The 11,042-nt window shown below is 45.3% G+C and overlaps 1 protein-coding gene across 1 annotated transcript in view; it reads left to right on the top strand.

The window, feature by feature from the left end:
- The first annotated feature begins 284 nt into the window (after nt 1–284).
- Reck (reversion inducing cysteine rich protein with kazal motifs) overlaps nt 285–11,042 on the top strand; it is a 21,646-nt gene continuing 10,888 nt past the window's right edge. Inside the window, exons 1-5 of the mRNA XM_028770272.1 lie at nt 285–465; nt 2,502–2,642; nt 5,211–5,399; nt 7,173–7,295; nt 8,077–8,248. Coding sequence (XP_028626105.1) covers nt 285–465; nt 2,502–2,642; nt 5,211–5,399; nt 7,173–7,295; nt 8,077–8,248 — 806 coding nt within the window. The remainder of the gene's footprint in view (nt 466–2,501; nt 2,643–5,210; nt 5,400–7,172; nt 7,296–8,076; nt 8,249–11,042) is intronic.

Genomic DNA, 11,042 nt, shown 5'->3' with positions numbered 1-11,042 from the left:
GCTGACACAGGCCTTGGAAATGGCTTACAGTTTGCAAGACAGACTAGCCTAGCTCACTTTCCTTTAAAGGCAGTAGAAGCTACACCAGGCTTGGAGCAGTAAATGTAAATCTGGAATGAGACCTTTGGTCTCAGATTACAGGAAGTTAGGCTTTGGATTTACTGTGTAGCTAGAAGTCCACTGTGACTGCCCTTGGACTAGACTTAGTCCTAACCAGCTGGGAGAACTTCTGAAGTATAACAAAAGCTTCTGAGAAGTTTCAGAAACAGTTTTGACCAGACAACATGAGGCAGAGCCATGAATCCAAAATGTTCTCTTTTCTTTTAAGATCAGATTGTGTAGAGATTCTCAAGAAATGTGGAGACCAGAATAAATTCCCTGAAGACCACACGGCTGAAAGTATCTGTGAGTTTCTGTCCCCTGCAGATGACCTGGAGAACTGTATACCTCTGGATCCGTACCTCAGTAAGTACTGGGTGGGTTTGGTTTTAGAGTTCAGGTGCTTCTTTCACGGCCTCTGCTCTTGTTCCCTGCCTTGGATGAGAACTATTGTTCGATGATACCATCTGCATTAGTTACTTTCTTGTTGCTGTGACAAAAATACCCAACAAAAGCATTTTAATGGAGGAAGGGTTTACTTGGCTCACAGTTCAAGGGTACAGGGGGGCAACCATGGCAACAGGAGTGGGAAGCAAGAGCATCAGGCATTCGGAAGCCAGAGGCTGTGCTCAACTCATTTTTTCAGTCAGGTCCCCAACTAATGGAATGGTGCCATCACATAGGGCAGGGCTAATGTCTCACCCAGGGGTCCAGAGTTTTGTCTCCTAAGTGATTAGATCCTGTCAACTTGTCATTGTCGTCTTTAAATGTGTAAGCAGAAGTTGTATTTTATCTTTTGGAGGAAATATGAACTATTTACTAGTCAGGAATTGTAAAGATCAAAGCAAAGGACAGTATCATCAGAAGTCATGGTGTGCCCAGAAAGTGGAATTTCCCCTAGGAAGCTGTCAGCGTTTGTCATCCGTTTATTAGGACCTGAGGCAGGCCTGGCTTGGACTTACCCAATAGAGAAGAGAAGAAAGAGCTCTCCCCTGGGCTCGCACGGGGAAGTGGAACTTGTCTCACTACTTTAGTTTCTCCCTGCCAGACACTTCTGCCAATAGATAAGGCAGTAGGTTGGTACCTCCTTAAAGGAGGAATTCCAGAAAGAGCTCCTTAGCAGCAGTGAGACCAGTGTCAGAGACCATGCCCTTAGTGTCTGGGCTGCCACCAGGGGGCGCCAGCGGCATAAGCTGGCTGGCCAACAGAGGAGCCTAGTTGCTAATTTTCCAGTTAGGATTAAGCCCAACTTTCAATAACAGAACAGTTAGAAGCACAGGAAAGCTCAGAAGCAAGTAGGCCAGGATGTTTATGGTGGTGCAGCATCAGGAATGCAGGCTTCTCAGCCTTTCTGCACTCTGCTCAGTTATTCCCTGCATTTTACTGTCCTGCCGTGGCTGCTGGTGTTTTATCCAACTGACTCCAGTTGGCAAAAGAGAAGAGGGAGGGGGAGAGACTTCTCCTTAATTGCAGGGAACACTTACAAGTGTATGGAAAACTTGGGTGTGTGGTCTTTTTAGCTTTGAGCCTATGACCACCTTGAATAAAAATAAGAATCTACTAAACAAGTAGGGAAGACAGGGTGGTGAATGTATAACTGACAGTATCTGTTGGGCTCTCAGAATAGAGAGACTGTGGTACATGCCCTAGCTTTTACCCCTGTGACCTTGGGAAGATCCCTTCCCAAGTTCCAGGTAAAGCTGCCCAGACCGATGGGGCTGAGCGAGAAGGCTCCACAGCCCCTGTCTCTGTAAGTCTCGGAGCCGAGTGAGGCTGGGGATCAGGTAAGCACCTTAATACATTCATGGTGCTAGCAGCCTACAGCAGTGTGTGTGGAAGAAAATGCTAGCAGCAGGAGCTGGACGATGCTCCAGCATGAATAGTAGCACTCTCTTTAAATACCCCCTGTGCTTGAAGTGCTGTTCTGCCTTGCCAGGATGTTGGAGGGTAGATACGATTGTGTTATGGGCTCATGTCTCCATAACACATTGACATTTATTATTTTTAAAGTGAAAAATGACCCCTCTTACACATAAACATGTATTTGATCACCATACCCCAAATATGTCCAATCTCTGAACTGCTGGCCACTGAAGTTATCTGAGTTTATCTTATTCTCTTCCAGATAGTAACTCCAGGTTAGCTTCTCTGTTTTGTTCATTAGTGTATCTAGTATCCAGGACCTGCCAGCTCTACTGTAGGTCCCCATTAGTAAGTGAATGGTTGGGTGCATTGTGATAAACTGACAAATGAAAAAATCCAAATGTTTAGTTAGGGCTGGTTAGACTCAGGCCTTGCTTCCTGCCTGTGAACTCTGTCTACTCCAGCCATGATGAAGTTAGGTAACTTGAAGACGTGGTGTTCTTTTAGATTGGTTACACTGATAGTTTTGTGGTTTTCAGGGCCAAGTGCTTTAGGTAACATCATAGAAGAGGTGACTCATCCCTGTAATCCAAATCCTTGCCCAGCCAATGAGCTCTGTGAAGTGAACCGAAAGGGGTGTCCGTCTGGAGATCCCTGCCTTCCGTATTCGTGTGTTCAAGGTAAGAGATGGGGGCTGTGAGTGAGATGAGCATGGGACATGGCTTCCTTAGAAGCTTCCTTAGAGGAGTTGTCTTACACCCAGGTTCCAGGGACGTTTTCTATGCTATCTTTTTATGTAATGTTTAAGGATTTTCCTACAAAAAATATTTATGCAAACAAAGACACATATGTTGATATTTGGTTTGTTACTATGTGTTGTAATGCTAAATACTGGCTCCCAAGGTCCGGTTGCCCCCGGGATGAGAAAATCCTCATGTACACCAAGTGATGCTGTGTAACTTTGCTCCTTAGTTTAAAACTATTGCCTATAGCTGGGCAGAAGAGGGGTAGGTGGGGTTTTGGTTCCCAGGCTTGAGGACTGGGGCAGAGACCATGAGGAAGAAAAAGAAAAGATGGAGAGAGGAGAAGATGCCATGGGGTAAGAGATAGTGAGAACTGGCTAATCAGAGTAAGAGTGGCCCGGGTAGAACATGACAAGTCATGTCTCAGGGTTATTAACAGGGAAGTAGACATAATAGCATGGAGGATAGTGTTTTAAAGGCTTATCATAAATACAAAGGTTATGTCTTTTATCTGGGAACTAAATGATCAAAGGCAAGGTAGAACCCCTGATTGAGATTAAGTAATTACCACAACACACATAAAATTTCAGTTGTCATTTAAATTGAAAACTAATGCTATCAATACCAACATAACTGTCATACTGAGTTACAGGGTTCTTGACTATAGAACAAAAGAGAAGCTCCAGCCAACCACTTGTACCTGTTCTTCCGTGCTGTAATGTTTGAAAAACATTGTTCATGGCGTTCTTCTCTTCTCTGTAGCACATGGAGAAAATACCATGCTCTCTACGATACTTATCACCTCTGTAAGGCTGCAAATGTAGCTCTACAGTGGTGTTTGCCTAATGCGGAAAGCCTGGGATTCAGTCCCCAGCACCACAAAATGCTGAAGTGTCAGCAGGAGAGCAAGGTTATCCCAGCTACACACTGGATCCGAGGCCAGCTTAAGCAACATGACACTGTATTTCAATAAAAATAAGAGTAGTGTTATGTGGAAATGATAGAGACAGCTGGGCATGGCGGCATACCCTTTTCATCCTAGCACTCGAGGCCAGCGGATCTGTGAGTGCAGTGCCAGCCTGGGCTACATAATGAGTTCCAGGACAGCCAGGGCTACATGAGGAGACCTCTAAGAACTAAGGGAGACAGAGACAGAGACAGAGACGGGGGATTTTGATAATCCTTTTCTCTGTCAGTTGCTCAAGTAAAAAAAAGGAGCAAAAGATTGACTCAGCATGGAGTCTAAAGGACTGTCTGCCTGAATAACATGATAGTGTGTCAGCTACCAAGCAGCAATGAGTCCAGCTGAAGGAGATAGTGGCTGTTCTCCACCTCAGACTGCTGCTTCATGTCCTTTGCCATTGTGTTAGTGTTCAGCCAGTGCTTTCTTCACCAAGAAAATGGCAAGATCTCTACTCTACAATATGTAATATAGAACAGTTCCAAACTGTTTTGTTAAACTCAGAAACCCCAGTTTATGATAAATTGAAAATGTATTACCTAGAAAATGGGTTTTCCTTAATCCCATCCAAATACTCAAGTTTTCTTTGAATTTATAGTAGTATGCTTATATTCCATCACTAAAAATTGTCCTGCCCAAAATTAGTCTAAAAATAGGCAGTTTATGTATTTTATTTAAAACATTTTATCATTTCTTCAAATATGTTTAGGCCACAGAAATAGAAAGCTGTGCTTTTGTCGCTTGCTTGTTTTTTAAAGAATTGTTTATTCTATGTATATACTCTGTATATAGCTGTCTTCAGACACACCAGGAGAGGGCATTGGATCTCATTATAAATGGTTGTGAGCCATCATGTGGCTGCTGGGAATTGAACTTGGGACCTCTGGAAGAGCAGTCATTGCTCTTAACCACTGAGCCATCTCTCTCCAGTCCCCGTTTGTTTATTTTTTGATAAGGTCTCACTACACAGTAGCCCAAGCCATTCTGCCTCAGCTTTCCAGTTCTGGAAGTACAGGTGTATATTACTGTACTTGGCCAAAGTTATGTATCTTCATAGTATTTTTGTACTAAATTATTTGGGGTACATGTCCTTAATCATCCATAAGACATGAAATTTTCATTTGAGAGGTTATATCTTTTGACCAGTGAACAAAAGCAATTTCTTATTTTGGTAAAAGTTATATAACATAATCTTTTTTAAAAATATATATTTATTTTTATGAGTTTGAGTGTTCTACCCGAATCTATATATGCATACCATGTGAGTGTAGTGCCCACAGAGGCCACAAGAGGGTGTCAGGTCGACTGGAGCAATAAAGGTTATGAACCACTATGTCAGTGCTGGGTAATGAACCTGGGTCCTCTGGCAGAGTAGCCAGTGCTCTTAACTGCTGAGCCATCTCTCCAGCTCTGTAACATAATCTTGCAATCTTTAACAGCTACACAGTCCTGGAAGACATCTATAAAGTATGTCTAATATGAAATATTGCCATAGGACAGTATTATCAGTTCATTGTCCTGTTCTTGTCTGTATTTTTGTACAGGCTGCAAACTGGGAGAAGCTTCTGACTTCATTGTCCGCCAGGGGACACTGATCCAGGTGCCGTCCTCTGCAGGGGAAGTTGGTTGTTACAAGATCTGTTCCTGTGGACAAAGTGGCCTCTTGGAAAACTGTATGGAAATGCACTGTATTGACCTCCAAAAGTCTTGTATTGTTGGAGGAAAAAGAAAAAGTGAGTCTTGAGCATGCTCGTGTTTGGTCTCACTGCAGTGTGAGCTTGGTTGTCTGCACTTTGCACAAAGATACTAGATGAGTCTTACTGAACAGTATAGTCTGCACATCATATCTCCAGGACAGGACTTCTCAATCTTTAAAGAATACTGAGGGAGTGTTGGGGGAAAGTTTTGTTTGAAATAGGATCTTGTGATGTACCCCAGACTAGCCTCAAGCTCACGACATAGCCCAGGTTGACTTTGAGTATACAGAAATCTTCCTGTCTCTGTCTCCCGAGTGATAGGATTGCAGTCAGAACCACCACAAGCAGCAAGTACTAGAACTTCTAAAGAGCCCTCTTGGAAGCCTCCTAAGAAGGGCCTGCTTATGAATCTCCGTGAGCTCTGACTGTGTGCCAAGCATGATGCCAAGTCTTACCTCACATTATCTCTTTTAGTCATCTGAGTTTCTCCTTGTATAGGTATTGTTACTATTACCACCTCTCTTAGTTAAGGTTTCACTGCTGTGAGCAGACACCATGACCAAGGCTACTCTTATAAGGACATCATACATTTGGGGCTAGCTTACAGGTTCAGAGGTTCAGTCCATTATCATCAAGGCAGGAGCATGGCAGCATCCAGGCAGGCATGGTGCAGGAGGAACTGAGAGTTGAACATCTTCATCTGAAGGCTGCTAGCAGAATATTCACTTCCAGGCAGCTAGGATGAGGGTCTTAAAGCCCACACCCACAGTGACAAACCTACTCCAGCAAGGCCACACCTCCAAATAGTGCCACTTCCTGGGCCAAGTATATACAAAGCATCACACTATCCCTACGTCACAACTGATTCTCCTAGAGTCACTCTGCCAGGCACTAGAGCTCATGCCTGTGATCCCAGGACTTGAGAGACTGAGTGTCAGGCAACCCTGGGTGACATAGTGAGCTTCAGGCCAGCCTGAGATATATAGGGAGACTTGGATGGGGTAGTGCGATTTATGGGTAATAAAATGAGTTTTCTAAAAGTGTACCACTGCATTTTAGACATGAGATCCCTGTCGTTTGAGGCCAACCTGGTCAACAAATCAAGCTCCAGGACAGCCAGTGCTACATAATGAGACTTTGTCTCAAATTAAATACCTCAGATTTAAGCCCCTAGTTTATGTATTCATAAGTTGTCTTTCAAGAATTGACGTTGTAAAACTTTTTGAGGGGCTTGGGGGATGCTTCATTTGACAAAGCATTTTGCGACAACCTAAATTTGATTCCCCATAACCATGTGAAGATGCTGGGCATAGTGGTACACACTTGCAGTCCCAGCCTTGGTGAGGCAGACAGCAGGATCCCTGAGGCTTGCTTGCTGCACGAGCCTGACATTTGGTCCCAGACTCTACCATGGAAGGTGAGAACCAGCTCTGAAAAGCTGCCTTCGACCTGCACATTCAAACTGTGATACACACGTGCACCCACATGTGTGCATGCACACACAATGGTAATAGATTTTTTTATTTCAGACTTTTAAATTTTCAAAATTTTAAAGTTTTAAACAAATTTTTAATTCGTATTTGTTTTGTGTGTGTGCGTGTGTGTGTATCTGTCAGTGTGTCTGGGCCACAGCACACTGTGGCTATCAGAGAAAAGCTTGGAGGACTTGATTAGTTCTCTCCTTCTACCACATAGGTCTGGGGAATGGATTCAGGTGGGCAGAATCTCAGGCATCTACCCACGAAGCCATCTCACAGCCCTGTGGTCTGTTCTTAGTATGTAATGTAATTGACATTTTCTCTCTTTCAGGCCATGGAACATCCTTTACTATTGACTGCAATGTCTGTTCTTGTTTTGCCGGCAATTTAGTGTGTTCCACCCGTCTGTGCCTCAGTGAGCACAGTTCAGAGGATGACCGTCGCACCTTCACAGGTAGCCATGGCATCCAGAGCCTGTCCTTGGGGGCACTCATTCTCTTCTAGGCAGTGTAGGCCCTGCCTTAACTGCAGATGCACATAGTACTTCAGTATTCCATCTGAGAGCACATACCTTCTTCCTGTTTGCAAAGGATCCACTGCACAGCCCTGTGAGGTAGTCTATGGTCCACGGAGTTCTAGTTTTGTTTCTCATCATGTTCTTTCTCAGGCATCTCTTGTCATCCACTGATTTGCACAGGCTCCCACAAACAAGATTCAGGAAACCCCCCAAGCTAGACTTCAGTGATCTGATTTCTAAGTTTGATTTGCTAGGTCAGGAGAAGTGAGATTTGTTGATCCTACCTATAGCCCTATTTCTGCCTGGGTCTGTCTGCAGACACCTATTAAATAGCAATGAAAAGAACAAAGGAATGCCGAGTTGCAGAAAGTTAGCTTTTCAGAGCTTTACTGTCTTTAAAAATCTCTGTTAGAACGAGACATGGGGCCACGCACCTTAGAACCTAGCACTCAAGAGGCAGAGGCAAGCAGATATCTGAGTTTGACCCCAACCTGGTCTACATAGAGTTCCAGGTCAGCCAAGGATACATAGTAAGACCCTGTCTCATAAATAAATAAATAAATCCATGTCAGGGGTTGTGGGAGAGATTTGTTTTGTTTTTGTCTTTTTCCTGAGTTAATGTACGATTCCATTTCAGTATGATTTGTCAGTGGTTTGCCTTCATCAACACGTAGGGCAGGGACAGATGTCTTCATGTGAGGCTGTTTTCTCTCCTCAGGTCTGCCCTGTAACTGTGCAGATCAGTTTGTCCCAGTGTGTGCACAGAATGGACGCACCTACCCCAGTGCCTGCATCGCTCGCTGTGTGGGTCTCCAAGACCATCAGTTTGAGTTTGGACCTTGTATCTCCAAGGATCCCTGTAATCCTAACCTCTGCCCCAAAAGCCAAAGGTAGGCCATAAGTGACTTCTCTTTTTCAGCCAAAGACCAGTGCATTACAGAGTATCCACTGTGTATGTCCCACAGGATGAAAGCACAAAGTGGATTGAGAAGTAGTCTAGCTGGGCTTAGTGGCTCACTTGTAATCCCAGCACTTAGAGAATTGTGAGTTCAAGGTCATACTGTGCTACATGTTGCAATGTCTCAAGGGAAAAAGTGATCCCAGTCCTGCTAGCGTGGAGTCTGGAGACAGAGAGCTGCACAGAGCTGGCTGCACGCTGAGACGAGCAGTTAGTGCAGCTGGGTAGGGAAGGGCCTCAGGGTCTCCGATGCGACACTCAGCTGGATCTATGAGAAGCAGAGAGGAAAACTGGCATAGGTGAAAGCAGGCGGCCACAGGAGAGGGACAGGAGAGTGACTGCCAGGAGAGAGTAAGGACAGGGCAGGGAGCAAAGCAGCTGAGAAGTGGATGCGTTGTTGTTAGCCACCCATGGTTCTTCTGTTCGAGCATTCCTGTGGGAAGTAGATGTGAGGACTCTCAGAGTGCAGCTTCGGTGTTAGCTGCCGCTGTCGCTGTCGTTCTGCTTTGGACTCCCTTCTCTGTCATCTCATCAAGCCAGATGACAATGGCCTGGCCTTGGTGTCTTCTGCATGTGGGGACCCCAGGCAGGTGTGGCTGACCTAAATCAGTTTCTGGACCTAGGGTCTTCACCTCTGAGACTTGAGCAGGCCCCACCCAGACCCACAGCTCTATCCTGACGAGGGAGTCTGTGCAGAAAATTGCAGTCTTTGTCATGGAAACCCTGGCACAGAATGAGAGGGGAGGTTTCCTTATGTAACAAAGTGGCAAAGAGCCGGCTACTGTCTGTCAGAGCTCATGGTTCCAGTCTCACCTCTGCTGTGATAAAGCACCCTGAGCACAAACCCAGCTCTAAGAAGGGAAGGGCTTGTTCCAGGTGACAGTCCCCTATAGCAGAGAAGCCAGCACAGGAACCTAAAGCATTGGCCCACAAGTAGGAGTAGGATAGCTCTGTCCACACTTGCTCTGATTACACTGTTCAGGGCCCAGCTCATAAAGTGTTGCTGTCCACACAGGGCAATCAAGACAGTCTTTACAGACATGACCACAGGCCAACATGATACAGATAATTTCTCTCTCAAGGTGATTCTTAGTTGTGTCAGGCTGACAGTAAAACCAACCAGCACATCCATACAACAGAAGCAAAACTGAGAGTTACTGGGTGATACCCGAATAAAATTGACTTGGTTGTACATCTCTATCTTAGGATTTTAGTGCTGTGAACAGATACTATGACCAAGGTGTCTTATAAAGGACAACATTTAATTGGGGCTGGCTTACAGATTCAGAGTTCAGTTCATTATCATCAAGGTGGGAGCGTGGCAGCATCCAGGCAGGCATGGTGCAGGAGGAGCTGAGAGTTCTACATCTTCATCTGAAGGCTGCTAGCAGAATACTCACTTCCAGGCAGCTAGGATGAGGGTCTTAAAGCCCACGCCCACGGTGACACACCTACTCCAATAAGGCCACACCTCCAAATAGTGCCACTCCCTGGACTAAGCATGTTCAAACCATGACATTCCACCCCCTGGCCCCCATAGGGTTGTTCAAACACATGAGTCTTTGGGGGCCATACCTAGCCATAGCATAATAAGAAAAGTACATTTAGTCCAACTTTAAAAGTCTCCATTAGCCGGGCAGTGGTGGCGCACGCCTTTAATCCCAGCACTTGGGAGGCAGAGGCAGGTGGATTTCTGAGTTCAAGGCCAGCCTGGTCTACAGAGTGAGTTCCAGGACAGCCAGGGCTACACAGAGAAACCCTGTCTGGAGAAAACAAAAAACAAAAAACAAAATCAAAAAAAGTCTCCATAGTCTAGAGAAGTATCAACAATGTTAAAAGTCCAAAGTTCAAAGTCCCTTCTGAGATTCATCCAATCAGTTAACTGTAATCCCCAGAGCAAGACAGGGAACCAGCTGGGCAAACTCCAAGTCTGCATCTCTTTGTTGTCAAAGCAGTCTTCAGATCTCCATTTCTTTTTTCATCTTTGTTGACTGCAAACTTCTTTCTCCTGGGCTGGTTCCACTCCCTGTTGGCAGCTTTCCTCAGCAGATAGCCCACAGCTCTGCCATCTAGAACATCTTGGGGTCTCCAAGGCAACTTCTTGTTACAGCTTCTTGTTTCAATGTCTGGGATCTACACATGATCTTTTGGGCTCCTCCAAAGGGCTGGCCTCTCTTCTCCAGCTCTGCCCTCTGTAGCACTCTGACCTCAGGTTGATCTACTCCACTGCTGCTGCTGTTCTTGGTGATCATGCCATGAAACTAGCATCTCCAACGTGCTGGGGTCTTCTGCTGCCAGTAGGCTTCACCAATAACCTCTAATAGGCTCTCTTCATGGTGCCAAGCCTCAACTCCTTTGCATGACCCCTTCAGTCCTGGGCCATGAACTGCAGCTGGAGCAGCACCTTCACCAATGGTCTTCTGTGGCCTCTCACAGTGCCAAGCCTCAGCTGCACTTCACGACCCTTTCATGCATTCAAAACCTGTACCACCTGGGTGACTCTTACGCATTACCAAGTACAGCTGCAGCACGAAGTACAACCTTAGCTATCTCTGGAACACAGCTTCTTGGTACTCTCAGAAAACACTTTCCAGAAGATTTCACCTCAGTGATGTTGGTCTCTTCTTAATCACAGCTAATTTCTTGGCTCCAGCTAACCAGCATCAATTATCCCAGTAGTCCTTTCTATTTTTCACCCTAAAGCCAGAGCCACACGGCCAAAGCTG

This window comes from Grammomys surdaster, unplaced genomic scaffold, assembly GCF_004785775.1.
Source record: "Grammomys surdaster isolate TR1022 unplaced genomic scaffold, NIH_TR_1.0 199, whole genome shotgun sequence".
Lineage (NCBI taxonomy): Eukaryota > Metazoa > Chordata > Mammalia > Rodentia > Muridae > Grammomys > Grammomys surdaster.
The sequence above is the reverse complement of the archived record's forward strand: the minus strand, read 5'-3'. Positions and strand labels throughout refer to the sequence as shown.